At 43.2% G+C, this 24,038-nt stretch overlaps 1 protein-coding gene across 1 annotated transcript in view; it reads right to left on the reverse strand.

Annotated features, from left to right (window-relative positions):
* Nucleotides 1–24,038, reverse strand: part of Nek11 (NIMA related kinase 11) — a 219,897-nt gene that overhangs the window by 11,810 nt on the left and 184,049 nt on the right. The window contains 1 exon segment of the mRNA XM_035443911.1: nt 21,123–21,219. Within this exon segment, the coding sequence (XP_035299802.1) occupies nt 21,123–21,219 (97 nt within the window).

The raw sequence follows: 24,038 nt of genomic DNA on the forward strand, positions 1-24,038 counted from the left end.
TGCCTTCTAATTTCATTTTCCTGATGATCTGACTGGAAGGTGTCAAACAAGCACAAGCCTGTGCTAATGACGTTTTTTTCTTCTTTTATTTGTGTCTGGGCAAATATTGCAGAAATCATTTGGTGTGAAACCAAGTTTTGATTAGATATGTCATATAGATAGTCTTGGGAAGAAATGAGAAGAATTGAATTACGGGTTTTATATTGAACCATATGGAATTATTTTTAGAGGTTCAAAACAATACAATATTGGCAGCTTGAATATAATCAGTGTGGTAGGAGTTCCTAAAATATATATTTCATAAATATATTATATATGTATATGAGAGTAAGGGTTGGGAAGATAGTTTAGTAAAGTGCTTGCTTTGTAAGCAGGAGGACCTGAATTCTATCCCAGAATCCATGTTTTGTTATTGTTGTTGTTGTTGTTTTGTTTTTTAAAGCCAGTCATGGTGGCTCATGCTTAAAATTCCAATAGGAGGCAGAGATGGGAGGATCCCTGGAGCTCACTGGTCAGTTAGCTCCAGTTATCTCTAGACTAAGAGATAATCTTCAGGCTAGAGAGAGACCCTGTTCCAAAAGCAAGGTGGAAGATGGTATCCTGAGATTGACTTCTGTGCTCCTCATGCATGCACACACACACACACACACACACACACACACACACACACACACACAAGAAAGGAGAAGAAAAACAGAGTATAGACTGATATCCTTGGCAGCTGATGTTTTACTTTTCCTTGAAGATTTGCATTTCCAGGTTGGAGGAAAGGCTTTCAGCATCTTGGTATCCATCTTCTAATCTATGCAGTGAGGGTGCTGGGAAACCAGGCCTGGTTACAGATTCAAGATGAGTGTGTGTGTCCCTGGTAAAAAGCTTATTTTTGGATCTGTGAAAGGAACACATAAATGGTGCCAGACCTCCACAATACACTAGGATACATGTCGAAGTTTCTTTTTCTATGGCTGTGTTAAAATATTCTGACAAAAGCAATTTAAGAGGTAAAAGGTTCACACTGGTTCACAGTTCAAAGCATCATGGCGGGGCAGTCAAAGAGGCTGATCTTGAAGTAGCTGCTCACATTGCACCCAGACTCAGTCAGCAGAGAGAGATGAATGCATCCTTCTGGCCTCTCTTCATCTATATATACAGTCTAAGATCCTTCCTGCTCCCCAGGGAATAACACTGCCAAGTGGATTGGTCTTCTCAACTCAATATGAAAAAGATAATCACCATAGGCAGTTTCTATGTGTCTGGGTAGCCACTCCCAAATAATTTTTATTTATATTTATTATTTACAAATTTTGGCTGATAGTTCAGGCTTGTTACTAGCTAACTCTTACATTTTAAATTAACCCATATTTCTTATCTGCCACATGGGTAGTACCTTCTTTCAACACGGCATGTTCATCTTGCTTCCCTCTATGTCTGCTTGAGACTCCTCAGACCGCACCCTTCTTCTTCCCAGCACTCTCTCTGCCCTGCAAATGCTGCCTAGCTATTGGCCAATCAGCTTTTTATTAACAAGGAAAGCAACACAGTGTACAGGAGGATTATTCCATAGCAATCTCCCAGGCACAGTCCCCCACGAGATAATATCACATTGCTGATAGCTAACACTAACCGCCACAGTGAATTTCACTTCTTTATCCCCGTCAGGTACAGTTCATACTTGACCACTGATGGGATAAGAGCAGGTCGTTCCCATGCAGACGTGCCCCAAGTTAACACCACCATTGGGAAGTGGGAGAGGATGATCCGACGAAAAGTGTATTATCTAGCCATCTGGTGCATCACCACAATTATGCTGTCTGTGTGCTGAATCCCCACTGCACTCTGTCATAACCCTATCAGCTCGCAGCATACTGAAATTTGCTTCTAAATATCTGTTTCTCTAATGTCAGGCTGAGGTAACAAAGTGAGCAGTAAGGTAGGAATTGTGCTGGGCAGTAATGGTATGTTTAGAGCCTTTAAGGAACCTGGGCATTAGTACCAAAAGGCATTAATAACTGTTTTATTTCAAATTTAAAAGTTTGTTGAATAAATTATAACTTTAAAAATAACTAAGACTAGTAGAGAAATTTGAAGCATCACATAAATCTTTGTGGATTATGGAAACCAATTTGGCAGAATACATCAAGGGTCGCACCTTATGAATCAGTAATTATAATAAAAGGTCACCTTTTCGAAACCAGTAATTAGAAGACATTTATCAAAGGAAAAAGCCTGAATCTGAAAATAACATTCGGTTTAAAAAAGTTTATGTCAACATTATATATGAGTGGGAAAAGCTGAAAACAACCCATAAGGATATTACATTATAGAGAAATTAATTATATTCTTGAAACATTTAATAACTTTTGAAAATACTCAAGAAAGGTGAGCAAGAAACCAATATTCTGCTTGCAAAAAGGTTTGCATTGTATCTTAAGAATGTTCCAAGTTATACAAAGCGTATCCAAGATCTTCAGAATGGCTATGAATGGTTTCATAATTGACTATTCCACTGGCTATGTTATAAATTACCACTGTTTTGAAAATAACATAGATGAGCTCACAGCACAGCTACTCCTCTGAAGTTTTCTTTGTTCAGGCAATGGAGTTGCCTAGAGAGTTCGTCACACAAGTACACACGAGTCCCTCCCTCTTCTTGCCACGATAATGTCTCTTTGCAGATAAATATGGTTTTTTTCATAATATTTATATCATTAGCATATTTAGTGCTTCTTGCTCTTGAAACAGTCCTACAGTCTGGCTGTAATGGTGTGTGCCTGTAGTGCCAGCTACTCAAGAGGCAGAGGCAGGGGACTACTTTGAGCCCAGGGAAGAGTTCAAGGCCATCCTGTGAGATAATGAGACAATGCCTCAAACATCAAGAATAGCAAACAAACCACAAGTCATTCTTGTGAGAGCCACATGTGATATCTTTCTTGCACAAATAAAGCCTGTCTGGGGATCAGAGAATGGAGCTTGCCACTAGCTAATCATAGAGGTCTGGAGGTCTGTACAGGCAGGCAGGAAGTGACCTACTGGGCAGAAACAGGATATAAGCAGGGAGAAACAGGAAATTGCTCTTTTCTCTGCTGAGATGCTTAAGAGGTAAGGTGTGCTGTGGCTTGCTCCGTCTCTCTGATCTCTCAGCATTTCCCTCTATCTGACTTTGTCCTTTTATTATCTAGACCAATTAAGAACTCCTTTTACATACTGGTGCCCAATGTGAGGCAGGAACCTATGACCCTGAGATTAAGAGTCTCATGCTCTATACCAGCTGAGCTAGCTGGGCAGAGCATGGTCATTGCATTCATGAACTAACCACACTGCCGTTACCTGCATGGGACAGGATTTGCAAACATTTCATCATAGACCTGACCACTCTCTGAGGATCTATTAGCAATTAATAGGTGCCGGGCATGGGGTTGGGGGGAGCAGTGCCATTTTCTTCAGCAGTACAGCTGCTGGCAAATTGCCATGCTCCTGAAAATACCCTCCTACCAACACTATGCAAGAAACTCTAATTAAACTCAGGTAGTCACACTGCGTTTAATGGAAAATAGGAGAGAGACCTCTTGTGAAGAAGTCAGATTTCAGAGAAGAGAATGGGGGGGGTGAGGATGACTAAAATTCATCATATACACAGGAAAACTGTCAAAGAAAAAAATAAACTTTAAAAAATGAAGGGAAGGGAGTTGGATCGCCAATGCAGTTGTGAGACATCCTTTTTGCTTTCTTTTGTGCCCATCTCCATCTCTTCTTCCTCTCCAACTCCTTTTTTCTTTATTTTATTTTCCTTTGTTCCCCTCTTCTATTCTACCTTAGTATTGTATCCAGTGAGAGTAGGCGTCCACAGAGAGGGTGCAGGTACCTGTAGAAGGTACATGGCCTTCACCAGGAGACAGATGAGCTCACACTGTCGAGCCTCAATGCAAGTGGGGAAGGTGACAAGTGTCACTCCTCGGGACCAAGAATGCTTCTTGCAAATGTGATTTAAAAAAAAAAAGACAAAACAAAGACTAGTGTATCTTCAGAACTTTCTCAGCCAGCAAAGATGTTGAAGGCACCTCTGATTATGCCCAGAGAAGGTGTTTGCATTTCAGAAATAGGTCCAGTGTGAGTGATTCTCTGAAACCAAGGAGAATGTATGGGGCTGGCTTTATGCGCGATAGAGACAAATGTAAGATCCATACAAAAAACATTCTAATATGCTTGTATTTGCTTTAAATTTTACTCTAATTATGCATCACTTGAAAATATGGTGATTAGCAATTAGGTTGTTTTTAATGTTTGATTTGGACCTTCAGTTGCAGTAAGAAGTTTTATTTGAGTAGAAAATAAGAGGGGCATAACATTTCTCTCCTTTTTCAGGAAACCAGGCTGTTTAAATGGTCTGTTTATAACAATCACAGAATGTCTGTCTACCTGATTATGTGACAAAGGAAAGTCTTTTGAGAACTGCTTTTGCATATATGTGCCCACTTATTAAAATTGTCAATGTCTTAACACCTTTGTGTTGAGAAGAAAACAAACAAACAAACAAACAAAAAACATGAGAGGGACAAGATATGGGACAACCCAAATGTTTATTATCATGTGAGTTAATAAAGAAAAGGTGGTATGTGTATATGTGTTTATAGATGTATAGAATATTATACAGACTTAAGAGAGGAGAACCTTCCATTTGCAATGACAGCGATATCTAGTAGAATTATGCTAGGTGAAATAATCTAGACACACATAAATTCCATATGATCTCACTATATAAACAAGGCAAATATATAGAAACAGAGTGGCTGGTGCCATGGAAAATTAAAATTAAAGACAACTGAGTTATAGTTATATAAAAAGAGTCAGTTTTCTATCTTATACAGATCATGGCTCAGCCTAGGGAATGCACCACCCATATTGGACTATGCTAATTAACCATCAAGAAAATATCCCACAGCCATGCCCACAGGCCAATCTTATATCTAGTTAATTCATCATCTGGGGCTCTCTTCCCAGGTAATGATAGGGTGTGTCAAGTTGACAGTTAAAATCTAACCCACACAACTCTGAAGCCTTCCTATGACTTGTCTGCCTCTGCTGCCTTTGGTCCTTGGCTTTCCTGTTCAATTACTCTGAACTAGATACGGTGGGCATGTTAGAGGTCCTGAGAGGCTGGCTGAATTATTCTTGCCTCACTCCAGATTAGAGCAAAAGTTTGGGTGCTGCAAACTATGCAGACATGCAACAGCATGCTGTTATGCAACTTCTGTCTTTCCCTCTGCTTGTCATTGTTTTGTACAGATATAGACTGTACAAATTCTTCCTACAGATGTTCAGAGGCAGCCCCAAGCACCCCCATTGCAGCTGGCACTCAGAAAGTGTGAATCCCAGCACCTCTGGCACCACTTTTCACTCTGAGATATGTGCTATGTACAAAGTAAGAGGAAATGGCAGGGGGAGGAAAAACTGAGATTCAAGAGATTTTTAAAAATAAGACTGCCAGAAGATAATATCTAAGCTGTCAATTACTGAGATTGTCTACAAACCCCTGACTAGTTGAGAACTAGCCTAGCCTTTACTCAGAATCTTTTTAGGATAACCAAACATATGTCCCATTGCCACAGATAACTGAATGACCTTTTTGAAACCCACGAGTGCAATAAAGAAAATAACCTGTTTTTATGTGATCCCATATACTACACATTTGCCCATTCACTCACATGTGGGCTGTTTACAGAACATCTTATCTGTGTGCTGAAGACCCAGTGAAAAGCCAGAAGAGATGTCTGCCTAAACTCTACCAACGTCTCCTTCCCTTTGGAAAAAAAAGCAGCAAAGTAATCATGTCATATTCCTCTAGAAATAGGTCACATTCCTGAACAAAAGGGGTGTTGTTCATTGCACAAGCCAGCCTCTCACTGGACAGCCTCACCAGATAGTCTTCCATTTAGGCAGATAATGGAGTAGCTGATCCAGACCCCATTGTTACTGAGGAGATGCTGACAGTGGGTAATTGCTGGTTCAGGGAAAACCATTCATTTTTGAGCATGCGACCACTGGTAGGTTTCCCATGTTCAAGCACATGGCCCCACATCCACACACATATACACAGCACTAAGTGAACTTTGTGGGCTGTTGAAAGTAACACAAGTTGGAGGGAGGCATGTCAGAACAACATGAAGAGAGCTTGAGGTGGGGGATGGGGAATGGATATGATCTGATTTTGTTGTATACATGCACATGATTCTCAAAAATAAAGAAAAGGTTTTGAAAGAAAAACAAAATTGGAAAGCTTCTTTTACTTATAAGCCCCAGACCATGAAGATCTTGATGTGATCATGGAGCAAAGGGAGCAGAGGGGACAGAACCTCACCATCTGGAGGTTGCAGTCCACAAGGACAGCTTCCCAAGTCTTACAGGCAGTGGAGAGGAGGCTGGCTTACAATATCCAGGCTTCTGACAATGAATGACCCATCTAAGTGTAGGCCCAACACATTGTTTTTATGTCAATTATTGTCAATAATCAAATAATAACTTGAGAGTCTAATTAGTATAGGTTTGTGTTTTCCCCAAAAGATCAGTTAAGAGAGTATACACACCAATGAGTCCCTCAATACTGTGGTGGACATATACTCATAGGGAGAATAGGAGTTCCAACATTAGAGAAATCTACAGGCCAAGTAAAGAGCAATGCTGCAGGATAAAGTATCTCCTGGTACCTTGCCCGGTTTGTTTAGCCAGTAGAGTTTATTTGCATATTTTTGTATTCACAAATTGTTTTTATGATGCAGTGTAAAGTTGATTAGTCACAACAAATCCTTGACATGTTCCAGACAGCTGAGTTAGATCTTTCCATGCTTCATTACTTTAAGACTTCCCTGGTCACTGCAAGAATGGACAATGCAACACAGCAGTGTACTCGAGGAGTGATGACTCTCCAGTGTTATCTCACACCCTTCCTTTTTTAGAACAGCAGCAGTAATAGCCATACCTTCATATTCTTTGATTGGGACATGACCATACAAATAGAAAGTCAGGCGGTGGTGGCGCACGCCTTTAATCCAAGTACTGAGAGGAAGAGGCAGGTGAATCTCTGATTTCGAGGCCAGCCTGGTCTACAGAGTGAGTTCCAGGATGGCAAGGACCCAGAGAAACCATGTTTTGGAAAAAAAATTAGAAAGTCAAAATGTTCCTAAGAATTAATGCCTGAGAGTAGAAAATATGGGGGTCAAAGTGTTGTGGGAATTCATTCAGCCAGTAGCTTTTGGGGTATTGGCCCCTTCTGGGTGTGGTCTCGGGTGCCACATGTGGACTGATAAGCAAGGAGAAGAGGCACGCTTTCTCTCCTGGGTAGTGGTCAGAGATCAGATTGCAGCTTCCAGTGCCCCTGGGGCAGAAGACCACAGTGGTTCTCTACCTTATTTGTCATTCATTAGTGACTCCTCAATAAATATCTTGTATCCCTTTATTTGGGGATCTCATGAACCCTCTTACCATCCTCTTTTACACTGGAGAGCTGCTCTGCTAGTGGACCCAGGTTCAATTCCCACATGGTAGTTAACAAATAATCTATAACTCTAGTCCTAGGGCATCTGACACCCTCTTCTGACTTCCATAGGTACCAGGGTATTCATGTAGTTCATATACATACTGCAGGTAAAACACCCATAAACACACATAAAATAAATCTATAGTAGAGAAGATAGCCATCCAATCAGCCAAGAACACCCCAACACTTATTCTCCTCAAAATTTAAATCCAACTCAGCCTTCAGTTTTGTGCCTATCTCTTCTTCAAGGGTTACATAATTTTAATCTGAGAACTGAGAAGCAAACATACATAGCTAAGACCCCCAAATAATGCATAGCTTAGTTCATTATTGGGTGGCTTTTCATCAACAATGAGCCACTTTTATGAAATTCCCAAGTATGTTTCCTGTGAAACCACCCAGGCTCGTATTTCAGTCAACATGCTCTACATCAAACACGGTGTGAAAAGCTTGGTCCTGCTTGAAGAACTGCTAATGTGTTGGCATTCTTGATAATGAGTGCTATACCGTCTTGATGCCCGTTCGACCTGGCTTTGTAGAAACTCAGAACCAAGCTACGCACACAGCCAGGCAACGATAGCACCTGGCTTCCTAAATGTCTCTTTCATCATCTACTTCCTTTATGTTATTCAACTAGGTTTATCGTCTTTTGCCGATGATAACACAGACTAAAAAATTGTCTCAGGTGTTAAGTCTAGATCAGCAAAATATGCTATTCAGATGTGAATCATTTTGAAAAATGATCCTGATGAAGTATTAGAAAATAAATATATCCTTAAATGAGGTCAGCTTTTAGTCCTTCAAAGGCAAACATTGCATCTCTTATTTCTCTATGCTCCCTATAGTAGTAAGCACTAGTTTCTACAAACAGTAGGGGGTCAATGAATGCTACCGAATTAAACAAGAGGTAACACTTGCTGGATTGCTGTTTCCCATTACTCTATAAAGTATTTGAGGTTATGCAGTTTATGAAGGGAAAAGGGTTGCTGAGTGTACCGTTCAAGAGTTCAAGAGGCTCAAGAGCATGGCATCAGCTTCTGCTTGACTGTGGGGAAAGCCTGTGCTTCCATATGGACTTGGGAATACCAAGACCCTAATATTCTTCCCATTTCCTAAGGTATGTTCATTATTCTGGACTAGACTGAGAGCACTTACAGATACTCCACACCCTCAGGGGCCTGATGAAGGAAAGCTCTAACGCCATGACTCTACCCCATATCATCAGTAACCCAAAATAATGTGGATTTGGAGAGGGGTGCTTTTTTACCAGTATCTACATACCTCACTGTCTGGGAGAAGCTGCCAGCCTCTTTCCCAAGGTCCCATGAACTAGGAGCCCAGCTGTGGCAAGTTAGAAACTGTTAGTTAGAACTCAGTGAATAGAGCCACAAGAGGCTTTCTTCTCCTTATGAGGTGCCTGGTTTAGGGGTCTAAGCATCAAACAGACGTAAGTATTTCAGATAATATTGAAACAACTATATCAATTTATTGCAATTTTATAGTAGTTATGATTAGCCATCTCAAAATGGTACTTATTGCTCCCAGATGTGAAAATAAGAAGAAAAGAAAAACCCACATGAATTTAAATATGAATAAGCAGGGAACACTAGTATGGCTGCCAGCTTTTCTCTGCTTTCCACCCTGTACCTCTGTCTAGAAGCTGATCCCAACTGTAGGGCCTCCTTGGGTATTTTCTGCTTGATTTTAAACTTGAATAGTGAAAAAATGAAGTGTCTACAGTTAGCTATCCACTTATAAACCCATGTGCTGATGAATGGTAACTGCAAAGGTCAAGCAACAAGTGAGAGCAGGGGACCTCCTGCATTTCCTGGGGGCCTTCTCCATGTTACACAGAGTACAATTGAACACTTAGATACTGAGTGTTCCTCCTTCTCAAAGGGGAAGAATGGAGGCTCCGGGAGGCATAGGGATCTGTCTAAACCCACAGTGGGAAGAGCCCAGCTAGAGAGCTGTTAAGTTCCTGAAACCCACATTCTTCTCACAGCAGTGCCCAAGAGGCTCCTAGCATTTAGACAGAAAATGTGGAATTATGGTGTGAAGGCATGTGGCTTCAGGTGGCACATGTGTAGCTTTATCTAGGGGAAAAAATTTCCTAAAGAAGACTTTAAAGAATAAAGTGGGAGACAGAGGCCCCAAGTAGGAGGTGTGTGTCTACAGAAGAAACGGTGCAGGAGATGCCAGCCAGAATCCTGGGTGGAGAGCACCCTTCAGGATGAAGAAGTCTCATTCTCAAGCAGTTCAAAGTGACACTGGCTGGCAGCCCACAGCCATCAGGCCTCTTGGGAAATTGTCCTCCGCTCTGCCCAAGGCCTCAGTCTGTACCCATCCTGCATGCTGAAGTCAGTGACTGGTGTCTACTGTGCTCTAAGATCAGTCCCACACGTCATTGTGAGGCAAATGCAAGCCCATCCAAGATTCAGTGGCTTTATGCTGAGGACCAGGCCTTCCTGAGGTTGTACCACAGCCCACTTTGCCCTTAGCCATTCCTGCTTCCTTCCCTGGTCCTAGGTATGAATCCAGAGACACAGCCTTCCCAGAAAAGGCTCTTTGGGTGCGCTATTTCATGCCTGGCATCCTGGTGAGCCTCCCAACTACTGCAGAGTTAAAGAGCAAAGGGATCAGTCTGAATCTGCTTACATCCTTAGAATACAGCTCTCAGTTTTCTGAAGAGATAACTGGCCTTGTTGATGATTTGTTTGAACTGTAGATATAGATGTTAGAGTCTCACACTAAATGATTGTGTTATAGAATAGGGGCAAAACAGACAGAAGCCCAGAGGATGAGATCTTCATAACATGTAGGAATCTAAGCTTTAAATGACCATAGACATGGGCCGAGGTTCAAACTGAAGTTACCTACACGTGGAATGGTAGGGACTAGTTGTATGTGCTAATCCTTGCCTTTGTAGGAAAGATGAAGTCATTCCTGAACAGGGAAAATAGACACAGCAGATAGTACATAGATATGTCCATCTCCTTGGAAGAGATGGGCCCCTTCTCTGAATTTCAGGAGCACTGGCACAACTCACAGGCATATGGCATTCATTTCTGATCTGTGTGTGTGTATGTATGTGTGTATGGCCAATGTGCATATATGTGCACATGTGTTTGTGTTCTCTCTATATATATGTGTGTGCGTGCACATGAGGATATGTTCTATGTGTTTACATGTACATGTGTGTGTTCTATGTATGTGTGTGTGTGTGTGTGTGTGTGTGTGTGTGTGTGTGTGTGTGTGTTCATACCTTAACTTTGGATGCCATTCCTCAGGTGCCATTCACCTTTTTTTTTTTTCTTTAAGACAGTCTTTCTCACTGGCCTGTAACTCACCAAGTAGACTAGGCTAGTTGACCAATGAGCTCTAGGGATCTTCCCATGGCTACTTCTCCAGCACTGGGATTGTAAGGATATGCCACCAGGCTCACCTTTTAAAACAACATCAAGAAAAAAAAGATTTTTTTTTTTTTACCAAGCTACCTCTCCAACCTTTTGCCATCTCTTGAAACACTTTCAATTATCCAGTTGCCCTCATAAGATCATAAGTCGTTTGTTGTTTGTCCATAGCTAATGCCTCACACCCAACAAACTCTTGAGAAAAGAGTAATTAATTGATCCCAGCCCTTAAGACAATAGACGGAGAAGTCTGATAGGCTCCGGGATGGGTCTATTACTCCACACATGCATGTTCAGCACTGCTCTCTTCGAACAAGGAGCCCTCGTTTGCTGGTTGCAAAGTGCTCTGCATAAGCTTGCTGTTTCAATATTGAAGTGCTAGTTTCAATAAGTTGTCCCCTCAGTTGCTCCATGATACTTGGCTTTTATTAAAGAAAGGGAATGCTGGAGATATATAGAAAATCCTGTGAAAAGAACCATAGCTTCATCTGTTTCTCCACTGAAGGGTTACTTCAATAAGTAAGACAGAATTGGCTTTATTCATAAGGCACTGGAAATGCTGAAATAGTAAGTTCTTCAGAGAAAGAGACAGAGAGGGACAGAGAGAGAGAGAGAGAGAGAGAGAGGGGAGAGAGAGAGAGGAGGGAGGGAGAGAGAAGGATGGGTAGGGAAGGAGGGAGGAAGGGAAGGAGGGAGGGAGGGAGGGAGGAATGGAGAGGGAGAGAGGGAGGGAGGGAGAGAGCAAGCCTGGCCTGAACAAATGAGGCACTATGGAATTCTGTACTGACATGGGAAAGCATGTGTGAGGGGACAGTGTGAAAGCTCTGCCTTCCAGATGTAGAGTGATGTTCCACTCACCCTTTCCTTAGAACCAATCCAGTGGGGTTGCCATGTGCTAACAACTACCAAGTCAGAGTGACCAGGCTCCAGAGCAAGCTTCCAGGTACATAAAATTCCCATGGCAAAAGCAAGGCTCCCCTAGAATTCCTGATGGGCCTCACCCTCCGTGTCATCCTCAGTTCTCTTCCCATCTCCCCTTGTCAGTGCTTACCGGCATTGGGTTTAAACCAGATTTAAGCAGATTCTCAGGCTCTCAGACATCTTGATATGTTGCCTGCCACTTCTGAGTTGTCAGGCAGTGGGAAAGCTTTAGAACTTAGCAAATATCACCTAATTACTGATAAGACAGGGTGGCCTGGCCACCTCAGACAGATAAGGCATGAGCATCACGCAATGGCAGATGCCTGGCTTACTCTACTCCCTGCACAGGAACATGCCAAGAGCAAGCCTCATTCCACATTACACTGCCACAGCTTCGGTTTGCCTCCCAACCTGAACTGACACTAGTACAACCTTTGTGTCCTCCTTCGGGTAAACATTTTCTTAACAAGTGTCCTTCTCAACCGTGATGCTTATAAGCCACTGTCACCGCACCAGGACAGTAAAGGCCATGGTCTTTTCACCTTGGGTGTGACCTTCCTCTGTTAAGGTCTTATTGTGACTGAAAGTGAAGGAACAATTTTAACAACATGGGAATCAGCTACTGAATGCTGATCCGATTGCTGCACTTGACCTCAGTGTTGCTTATGGAACCTTCTCATGCCTTCTACAGCCTCTAAAGAGTTGACTTCAGCCCTCTCTGCCAGGACTGTTTTCTGACATTGGTAAGATACCTCAAACAGCTGACAGGCAAGTTCAACAATGAAACCACCAGAAATTTATTCATATTTTCTCCCTTCCTCTCTCCCATGTGTCCTCACACAGCACTGAGGGGAGGCTCTAAAGACCTACTGCCATCTGGTGATGACACAGGAGAGGAAGATGACCCAGTGTGGAGCACTGGGAAGTACACACACTGCTCCGGCTGTGCTTGTGAGGGTACATTGACTCATGCAGTCCATTCCACATACCAGAGTTCGAGGCAGCCTCTCATCTTAACAAAGACCATATATGAGGCACTGAGGAGATGGCTCAGTTGGTAAAGTGCTTGCTGTGCAAGCATGGGGAACTGGGTTCTGATCCCAGCACGGATGTAAAAAGTTACTTGCAAATCCAGTCCTGGGGAGGCAGAGACATGGTGAGCCCTAGAGCTTTCTGGCCATCCAGGCTAGATATATTGGTGAGCTCCAGATTCAGTGAGAGACCTTATCTCAGAAAACAAGGTGGTCTCCACCTAGCTCAGACCTTCAGGTCTTCTCCATGGCTTCCCATTATCAGGCTGAGTCTTGGTAGAGTAGATCTAATCCCTAGAAATCTCATTTGCATGGCAGTGGAGGCTACTTCTATTGTGCCTAGGCATTAAGAGTGCTCGACAACTCTATGAACCTGACAGATCTCCAGCAGTAAAACCAGAAGTTTAGCATCAGAATTTCCTAGGTGGCAAGTCCCTTTAACAAAACACTCAGGACTAGACACGTTAGGAACAAATGCTAGGGGGATGCCAGGCACCGATTCAAAGTCAGATCCTTCCATCGTATCCTGTCCCTGGAGGCCTCCATCTGCTGTGTCTGCATTTCCTTTTCTAAAATATCATGTAGGTGGAGTTACCATTGCATCATAGACTGAGACTAGGACAGTGGGTAGGGATCTAGATGAAGAATTCAGCATGTACCGGATCCTATGCTTCTGAATTCCTTTTTTCTTCTATGAATTATCATAAGGAGAGGCAGACTTTGAGGAGAGAATCTGGGAGAAGAACACAGTTTCATAATCTTGATTGTGCTGCCAAAACTGATGGAACCATGGACTTAAACATATGAATGGCAGTGGAATTTTATATGTTACATAAAAGCAGTGATATTGCCAAAACTCATAGAGCTGTAATGTTAAAAGGGGCCAGAGGTTTCACTGCATATGATTTATACATCCTCCTTATTAAAACAAATGCAATGCAATTATATTTTAAGTCCTAAGATTCGAGTTTTATTACAAATATATTACTATGAATATATTTTAAGTGTCATTTGACTGGTATTATGATTTGTCATAATGCCTCCCCATGGTGTAAGTGTTGGGCCAGTGCTTCTCCATCTTTGAAGTGACATGACTCTCCAGACCATTTGTTACAAGGCATGTTTCATTCAGGAGTGGCAATTCCACACAGCCTGCATTTGTCACAGTCCCCAGGCAATGCTTGTGCTGTTATAAGGTCTGAGACACTAATGAGACCATTGGATGTGGAAGGCTGAGCCTAAGAGAACAGCCTATTCAGGTGGAATGAGCCCTTCTTGCTGTAGCCTATGGGAGCCAAAGGAGCCATCTGTTAGTGACAGTATGTCACTCTCCTCAGGGGTGAATGCTGCCCAGCTGTCATTGCACAGGGTCTTCTTTACCTCCAGAACACAGCCTAAACCCAGGCATGAACTGAATCTAGCTTACAGTTGTAAAAAGGGTCTCTCAATGAACATTTAGAAAGCTCGCCCTAGCATAAAGGATTTAGGAGAATATATATATATATATATATATATATATATATATATATATATCCATAAATAACAATATCTTTTGATGTACATGGAAACTGCTCAGCAAAAGGAAGTCCATACTGATTTCTTGTCATTCTTCCAACATTCCAATGGCTTTAAGGGTACCAGTTAACAACTGTGGAGAGCTGCATACTGCCTGTGCCCAGGACACTCATTTTTGGAGTGATCCCGCCTACAGGAGTTAAAAAGTGGCCATGGAAGAAAGCATGGTGTTGGAGATGAAAAATGGCTGGGTTATACAGCCAATGACTTCCTGATATTTTTTAATACACTGGTATTAATGCTTTGTTTAAAGATATATGTGCCTTTACATATAGCTTCTTCACTGACAGATGCCCTCGGGCTAAAAACATCTCCCAGCAGACCAACCCTTGACTTAGGTACTTAGCTTGAGGCTTTCCAATAGGAAGCAAATGCACATGCATCAGGAGTTCATTCCAAGCTGCCAAGAGCTGTTAAAGGTTTGTGAAATTCCATAAACCATGGGGACGACCTGAGTGAATGTGTGCTGTTGATTCGACACAGCCATGCCAAGGCCCTATCCTCAGACCCATGGATGAATGGCAAAGTCTTTCTCACAGGGCAAGGCTCAAGGAATGGCAAAGCATTCCTTGGGGATCCAAGTATGGGTGTTGATAGTATGTCTAGAAGATGTCCACCATAACTCTCTCCTCCAGGGTATTTATGGTGAAGACTGTCCCTACAGACTGCTTCTACCCAGATGAGCAAACCTAGCTAGCTCCTTGTTGCAGCTGTGCTACAATCTATGCAACTACCATGCTGAGCATCCAAGGTACTGCAGTTTCTCCATCAGAGAGCCCAGACCACCAGGCCCAGCATTTCTGTGTGTCTGTGCTTTTTGTCTTTTCTTCATCTGCTCGATGTCTCAGTCAGGTCCAACCCTGGAGCTGAGCCGAACATGACAATAAACTAACTATGTTATGCATTGCCATGCTATTTCAAAGCACCTTAAAAACAAGCCTGTGGGGAAGTATTATTTGCAGGAGAGAAATCTGAGGCAAAGAGATGCTGTGTGACCTTTCCAAGGTCACATGGTGATCATTGGTGTCATCATTTGCCTTCTACTGCTGTGATCAAACAGTCTGACTTAAAGCAACTTAGGACAGGAAAGGGTTTTTTGGCTTAAACGTGTAGGTCACAGTCCATCACTGAGGAAAGTCAGGACAGGAAGTAAAGCAGAACTTGAAGTAGAAACCACAGACGATGCTGCTTGCTGGTTTGCTCACACACTCAGCTCATGCTAAGCTAACTTTCTTACACACCCCAGGACCACCTGCTCTGGGAATGGTGCTACCCACAGTGGGCCCTTATACATTTAATAATAGTCCAGGCAATCCCTTCAGGCAAATCCGAATTTGCACCATCCCTCAGCCGAGACTCAAGTTGACAGTAAAGATAACTAGGACAGTGGTAAGCAGAATTATGAACCAATCACCAAGTCCCCTCACCCTCCCTTGACTACTATCTAGGGACGACTTTGTGCTGAACACTGAATATGCTACCTCAGTCCAGGATCCCACATCTGAGAATTTGAAGGTTGGCTTCAAATTCCCACATGTTTTGCTATTCAGCATCCTCAGAGAGCTTTGCACGGTCACAACAGATGATGGCATCACCACCACAGGCCTTTAGAGGCACCGATGACTGCACTAGAAGCTGCCTTGCTATGAACCTAGATCTTTCCTAGGATGGAGGCAAGGAAATTGAGTTGAGTTTTGAACATCTAGAATTTGAGATGTTTAATGGGCATGAGAAAATGTTGAAGAATGTTAATTTTTATATATTTGCTGAAATAATAATGAATAAAAATATAATGAATAAAAGTCATAAAAACCTTTAATGCAACATGGAAGAATTGTTGAAATACAGAAACACAAAATTGGTCATGAGTTGCCAATCCCTGCACAGGTTGATGGGTCTTGGTGAAGGGGTTGATTCTTTTTTGTTGTTGTTTTTCAAGACTGGGTTTCTCTGTGTTGCTTTGGAGCTTGTCCTAGAACTCTCTCTGTATACCAAGCTGGCTTTGAACTCACAGAGATCTGCCTGCCTCTGCCTCCGGAGTGCTGGGATTAAAGGCATGCACCACCAACGCCCAGCTTGAAGGGGTTGATTATACTGGATATTTTTATATAGTCTTCAATTTTCCAGAATTAAAAAATAAATTTCACATGGGCACACAGAATAAAGTATATAGGATGCCACCAAAATGTCTAGCATGAATCAAATAATAAGGAAAAACAAGACAAATGAGGGGCATCTTACAAATTGTTTTATATACTTTAAAAATGCCAATGTCATGAGGACAAAGAATGAGTGGAGAAGAGCTCCATTATAAATGTCAGTAGTGACAACTGAATGCCAAGTGTGGTGCTGGTTGTTGTTCCAAGTCAGCAGGAAGCCATGAGCTGGGAAGATGATGGCTCAGTGGGTAAAAGTGTTTGCTGTACATACTGGAGGCCTGAATGACTCCAAGAACCCAGGTATAAAGCTGGATGTGGCACACCTGTCACCCAGCAGCCCTATAGAGAGATAGGAGGCAGAGACGGGAGAACCATCTGGAAGCTTGCAGGCCAGCTTACCTTAAATACAAAGCTTGTCAGAAACAACAAAGCCCTTGCCTCAACAATGTGGAAGACAAGAACTCACCTCTGAAAGTTGTCCCTTGATCCCCACAGACAAAAGGTGACACCTGTGGACCCGCACTCACACAAAATTTGCTCGTGTGTGTGTGTGTGTGTGTGTGTGTGTGTGTGTGTGTGTGTGTGTGTGAGAGAGAGAGAGAGAGAGAGAGAGAGTGTGAGTGTGTTTGCCTGTGTGTGTGTGTGTGGTGTGTGTGTGTGTGTGTGTGTGTGTGTGTGTGTGTGTGTGTGTGTGTGTGTGTGAGTGTGTGTGAGTGTATGTGTGTCCTCCAAATCTGACCTGTTTACTTCTCTTTTTAAAGTACACATGTCCATCTCAAGAGCACACCCCCCAAAACCCTGTCATTCAGGAGATGGAAGCAGGAGGATAGTGAGTTTCAGGCCAACCTGGGCTGATGTGAGAGCCTGTCTCAAAACAAAGCCAAACCAAACAAAGCAAAGAAAGAAACTCACTCAGCAAAGTTTGGGAAACCACCTATTTTAGTAAAGCCAAGGACTTTCGTGAAAACTGGCTCATTGGCGGCTTTCCTCCCTTCTCCTCACCTCTCCAAATCCCACTCCTCTGTGAAAGCCGGGGCAGGTTTCCACGTCTCTCAGCAGCCTCCCAACCTTCCTTTCTGACCATGGTATCAGTATCTGCTCTTGGTTCCACCAGACTGCTCTCAACCATTGCCTGTGTAATACAACCCCGTGTGCCATCCAGCCTTTGACATGACGCCTGGCACTCTATAAACACTATAACCTCCCTGGGGACATATGTCGTTCTTTGTTCTTTTCTGGGTTTTCACTGTCGACACCTCTATGATGAGCATGTGCGTCACTGCACTGTGAAGGGGCAGCCGATTCCCCTTTTCTGACTGGGTCCCAAGTCTGAAAATCTGGGTAAATACAACATTGTCAGAAGATGCACTGCTCTGCAGCCTCAATTTCTATTCTATTCTATTCTATTCTATTCTATTCTATTCTATTCTATTCTATTCTATTCTATTCTATCCTATTTCATTTCTTCCTTCCTTCCTTTCACCTTCTTTCTTTTCTTCTTTCTGTCTTCCTTTTTTCTAGAATGGTATAGGGCTTTATGAGCTGGATAATAAGGAGGTCGTAGGTTTTTTCCTTCAAAGGAGCAGCTCCATCCAAGTGGTAGATGCTTTCACTGCACTGGTCCATATTAAAAAGCAAGCTGCAAATTTTCTAGCCATATATAGTCAAGAACTAAGGAAGACAAAATCCCGGCACAGAGAAGGAGAAGTGCTCACAAAGTCCTACCTTCAACCAAGGCACCATTTGCCAATGATACCTGCTAGGTGTCAAAAAAGAATGATGCCTGGTGAACATTTCCAGGGGGAGCTATGAGAAAAGCTCCAGGAAACAAGGCAGAGGGCCTTTTACCTCATGTGCATTTTGTTCCCTGGATTGTCCTTGGACATTATTTCGTGCCTCCTGTACAAACATTTGCATTCAATTTATAAGACATGTTTATTCTTGTTGGATGTCAGAACAGTAATAGGGCCATCTGCCTTGCTTTCATGCTTTCCCAGATTAATCTATACTATGTGCCAGGCAACAACGTTTAAATTGGTCTGAGAAAGTTCTGGGAAAGGGCTGCTCTGTCAATATTTAGAGAGTGTTGACTAGAGTTTATTTACATGTTTTTCTAATCATGTTTTTCTGAACTCCAAAAGCCTTTCTTGGATCACGCTTTCTTTGTTACATCCATGTATAAGGGCCACTGAAACTGAAGTAAAGTTGTCTGCAGCATTCAACTGTAGTCTGCTCCATTGTTCTAGGTCTTCAAATCCCAGGTCTCCCAGACAGATCTGCATAGGGTGATGAAGGTCAACACTGGGAAATGAAAAATCACTTTTCTCCAGTGGAGTGTCGCTGGGCATATTAGCCACATCCCACGGTAGACCCCATGCCCAGGAGTGGCTGACCAACACAAAACAGACTCCATGGCTGGTATCTCAGTCTTAGACTTCCACACTTGAAGTAAATCTGTGTTTACAAATGACCAAGCTTCAGGTATTTTTTTATTAGAATCACAAGAGGACTGAGATAGAATCTGTTTCCTAGATGTGTCAGGTAACAGCTATCTAATAAGCATGTGGATGTAGCTTTGGGATAGGGTAATGGGTAGAGGCTAGACTGTAAAGTGCTATTCTGATGCATGCCCAGAGAAGGAAGCTGTAGAGAGCCTCAGGCTTCTCGAAGATTGTCTAAGTGGTCACGGACAGAGCGCCGAGTGTGAGATGAATAGTCAGGATTGCTCTGATGCCAACCTGGAAGGAAGCTGCTATTAGAAACTAGAGGAGACGCTGCCCTCTTTGTTAAGCGGCAAAACCCTTGGCTGAATTGCATCCATGTTCAAATTCATTAGAAGGAAGAACTTTGGCTGGTGATGACCAAGCATATTTGGAAGAAGAAATCTCTAAACAAAGGTGATGATAGAAGGGGCATGCTTTCTCATGATTGCTTACAGGAAAATGTGAGAAAAGTGAATTAAAAATGCCATTTCTCAGCCTGATCACATAAACAATAAAAAAGTATGTTTGGGAGAGAATGCCAATGGTACATCCAAACAAATATTTGGTTAAGATTTGTTTGAATACAAAGAAGCTGAATGTTATTCACCGAAACAATCGAAGAATCATCCCAAAGGCATCACAGAGACCTTCCAAGGTCCATCTCCATCCCAGGGTACCAGGGCCTTGAGAGGATAATAGTTTCATAGCAGAAGCTCAGACAGACCTCATGGAACTTCAGACCTGCTGCCCAGCACTGACTCAAGTTTCTGCTTCGTGTATTTAGGCACAGTATTTCTTGGCTCATGCGGATCCAGCTGTAACATAGGCCACTGCTCTGATAGGAACACACTATAACATCTGGCAGGGTCATGCAATGCTAACTCTTTAGGTACACAGAGTCTATGTACCTGTCTATGGAGAGGAGACATAGCTACCTCCACCTAGATTCAAAGTGTGCTCTGGAGAGCTATCAAGTCCAGGCAGAGAATTGTTTCAGGGAAAGGCTGCAACAAGTGGTACCCACTGAGACAGTATCTAGTGGCACTGTGGAACTAAGGTCACTCTACGACTACCAGCATGTGAAAGCAGTCTGAGAAAGGTGGAGGTTTGAGACTCCAGCTTCTGAGAGCTATAGCATAGGTCTTTCCATCCTGCTGTGTCTGTAAGCTAGGACTTGAAGTTATAGACTATCTTAAGTCTTAAGATTACTTTTATTGGACTGGGAAATGGCCCAGTTAGTCAGCAGATTACTTGCAAGTCTAAAACCCCAACGCCCCAGCACACACATTAAATAATCCAGGTGTGATACAGGGGTTTTCAATCCCAGCATTGGGGAGGTGGAGACAGGGGGATCCCTGGGACTTGATGTTCAACTAGATTAGTCCACAGAGTGAGCTCCAAGCCAAGGAGATCCTACCTCAAAAATATGGCAGATGGTGCTTGAGGAGGACACAAACACACACACACACACACACACACACACACACACTTTACGTTATGGTCCAGTTGGACTTGTGACTTACTTGGGGCCAGTTACCCTGTCCTCTTTGGCATTCTTTCCTTTTGAGATGGGGCAGTCTCTCATAGGCCTGCTGCACCACTGTTTTGGAAACACTTAACACCTTTGCTTTCACAGTGCCAGCCAGAGCTGGAAGGGAAAGGGCCATTGGGGTTCCTGTGGTGAATTAGATTAAGGTCTTTATAAGAGATGCACACATAGTACTTCTGCCCTTCTGCCTATCGCCAGGAGAAGGCAAAGGGACAAGGAATCATCTTGGAAGCAGAGATGTCCAATCACCAGACAAGGGAAACTGCTAGGACCTTGATCTTTGGCCTCCCAGTCCCCACATTTAATGAGAAATAACTTTGTACTGTTTGTAAATTACCCAGTTTCAGGCATTTTGTTATAACACCCAAAGGAACTAAGACAACATCACACAGCTGGATCACATAGTTGGTTGTTGTGCTTCAGCACCACGTCCTCTGGGGACAGGCAGCCCATGACTTACTCCTTCATGTGTTTCATCTTGGTCCTGGCCACTGCGATGTTGAAAACTGATGGTCCGTGGGACATGTCTGCAGCCACACTGGTAATGGTCCTTGTGTCTGAAAAATCAATGCACACCCCTTATTGATTTCATCAGCACTCCTATAAACTCAAGGTGACAGTCAAGGGCAATTAGAGAGAAGCTAATCCACCTTTGCCACAGGTAATGCTACATTAATTAGAGAGTAATTCAATTATCATATCACATTAATGAGATTTATTCCAAATGATAGGAGTTTTTACAGTTCTGAGGCACACCAAGATTTCAACCACCAACCCTCTCTCAGAAAATGATCCAAACACAGTATGGTTAGGTAAAAGATGAGTTTTTATGTTAGAAGACCCGGGAGCTATCCATGGAGCCAAAATTCTGGGGAGTTGTGGGCCAGTCTCTCTCAACAGTGTGTTATCTGCTTAACTAACAAGGATGTCTGCTAATAACACACGTTCTCACCCCCATGCTTGGCCATAAGCCCTTTGTTGGAATGAGGAGCAGAACACTGATGGGGTCAACTGTAGTCCTGAGTCCAGCCGCATGGAGGAGGCCAGAGCTGGTTCAGTGGTGAAGTACTGTGAAGGAAAGGTGAGATACGGCAAACTCTGCTGGGACACTTCTTCCCGAGAGACCCGAGAGACCCATACAAAACACCTTAGAACGGAGAGACCCTGGAACAGCACAGCCTCCCATGGAGAAGCCGAACCTGGACTGGGAAGTGGGTGAGAGCCCTGGCTGCTCTTACAGAGGACTAAGCTCAATCCCAGCATCCACTTGGAAGCTCACAACAATCCATGCGTGGCTCCAATTCCAGGGAATCAAACATCCTCTTCTGGCATCTATGGGCATGAAGGCATGAAAGTGGGGCACACATACCCATGGCAGGCAAAAACACCCACACACATAAAATAAAATAGAAATTGAAAGTTGAGGAGCTGGGCGTGGCTCATGGGCAAGGGCTCTGTACGTCCATAGAACGGGGCTCCCCAGTCAGCCCCTCTGCTTTGTTTCCATGGGGCTTGGGGGAAACTCTGTTTCCTTAGGATTATATCTATTGCCGCCCATCCATTGGCACAACTCTGTGTACTCATACTCATTCACCAGTTACAGCCATGTAAAGACACACACTGCGAAATTTCTGCTCTTTTCTCAGTGAGCCTCGCGTAAATATGACCGATTTGAGGGCAACTCAGTGAAGCAAGGACCAATTGCTGTTTTACATAGTAGTAAAGCTATTTTCCTTCATATTTTAAAATATATAAAAAAATGTAAGTGCAAACCCTAGTTTCTTTCCACATATACCCTCCTTTTGGGTAGACCCTGAGGGTATGGGCTCTGCTCTGAACATCTTGTTCTTATAGATTTTGTAGAGAAGACGTTTATCCTGCTCTGCTCTGGGCACAAAATTATTGCATCTCCAGGCACGAATTTTGAAGAGGGCACATTCCAATTAATGAAACAGCCTGTCTGTCCTTCCTGCTTCCTGACCACATGCCTTCATGTTACAGTCACAAGTAATGACAACTGGTTGCTGCCCCTCTCTTATTCCTGCGCTGTGGCAGCTTCCTGCCAGCTGTCATCTTGCCACCAGCCCTGGCCAGGAGGAGATCCCTGTCCCCAGGCAAAACCAGGGATGGGAAAGAGGAAGGCTTAGGGGCTCACTTCACAAAAGCATAGGTCCTGCTTGAACCTGCAAAGTAACTAAACATGTCACCAGTATGTTCCCTGTGAGCTCAAAAATCAGTTCTGCCGAGAGTGAGCAGTAAGCTCCTTCCCCTCTTCAGGAGAGGGCTGGCAAGTCCTCAAGGCTTATGTAGCTAAAGGTCAAAGCAATTTCCAGGAGTGCTCCGGGTTCTTTCAAGCTGACCACTCTCCTCATTGCTGGCTCTCAGGTCCTGAGGTAGAGAAGGGGGCAAAATGAGTTGAAGCTGCAGAGCCGGCAATGCACGGTGCTTAGTAAACAAGTCCTTCTCCATGCTTCCTTCCTCTCCAGTCCTGGATTCCAAATGCTAATTCGATGTACCTTGCCCAGAGCTCCCATTTAAAATGTACATTTGTAAGGAAGGGGTATGGACAGGGCTGGGGATTCCACATTTCTAGTAAGTATCCATGTGGCATTAATGCTACTGGCCATTGGGGTGCAGTTTGAGTAGCAAGGCCCTTAGACCAAGCTACATGATGCGGGGTCAAGTCCAACACAGCAACACAGAACTCCTTATTCAGAAAGCAAACGAGAGCTGTTTTCTCCATCCTGCAGCACTCTCTGGACTCATCATTGTGTTTGTTTATTTTTCTATTAAAGTTTTCTTTTACTCTCTTTTAGCTAAATATTTGATGTACTTTTCCCTTAGGAATTAGTGACATTCACAAAAGTCTGGGATTCCCTCTGGTCCCTGATTCTACCCCATCCACACCCAAGACCTCTGAAGATGGTGACAGATTTCACTCACAAAACACACATCCAAAGATAAAATGTCATTAAATCCTGAATGTGTGGCTGTCACCTAAACCTCGGGTCCTATGTAACTGCATGGGCCACGCACACGCTCAGAGGCCCTAAGCCCGGAGTTCATTCTTAATTTTTTTTAAATGGAAGAATCTCTATTGTCTATGTTGGGTTTTAAATTAATTTTCTCTTAATACATTTAAAGAGAAGTTTCATACAAATAGAAAATAGCATGTGTGAGACATACACAAGTGTCAGAAGCAGTTGCAATATCAAGAGTCTCTTAGGGGAGCTGGAATCTCTCCCTGCTCCCAGGGGTCTTGCATCATTGAGCAGGAATAACATCCTTACTTACTTTAGACTGACCTTTGTCTTGGCTTCCCCTCCATCATTTCCCTAAAGTACAAATGCTTGTATATAACATATACAGCACTGTA

This window comes from Cricetulus griseus, chromosome 4 (genome assembly GCF_003668045.3).
Source record: "Cricetulus griseus strain 17A/GY chromosome 4, alternate assembly CriGri-PICRH-1.0, whole genome shotgun sequence".
Taxonomy (NCBI): domain Eukaryota; kingdom Metazoa; phylum Chordata; class Mammalia; order Rodentia; family Cricetidae; genus Cricetulus; species Cricetulus griseus.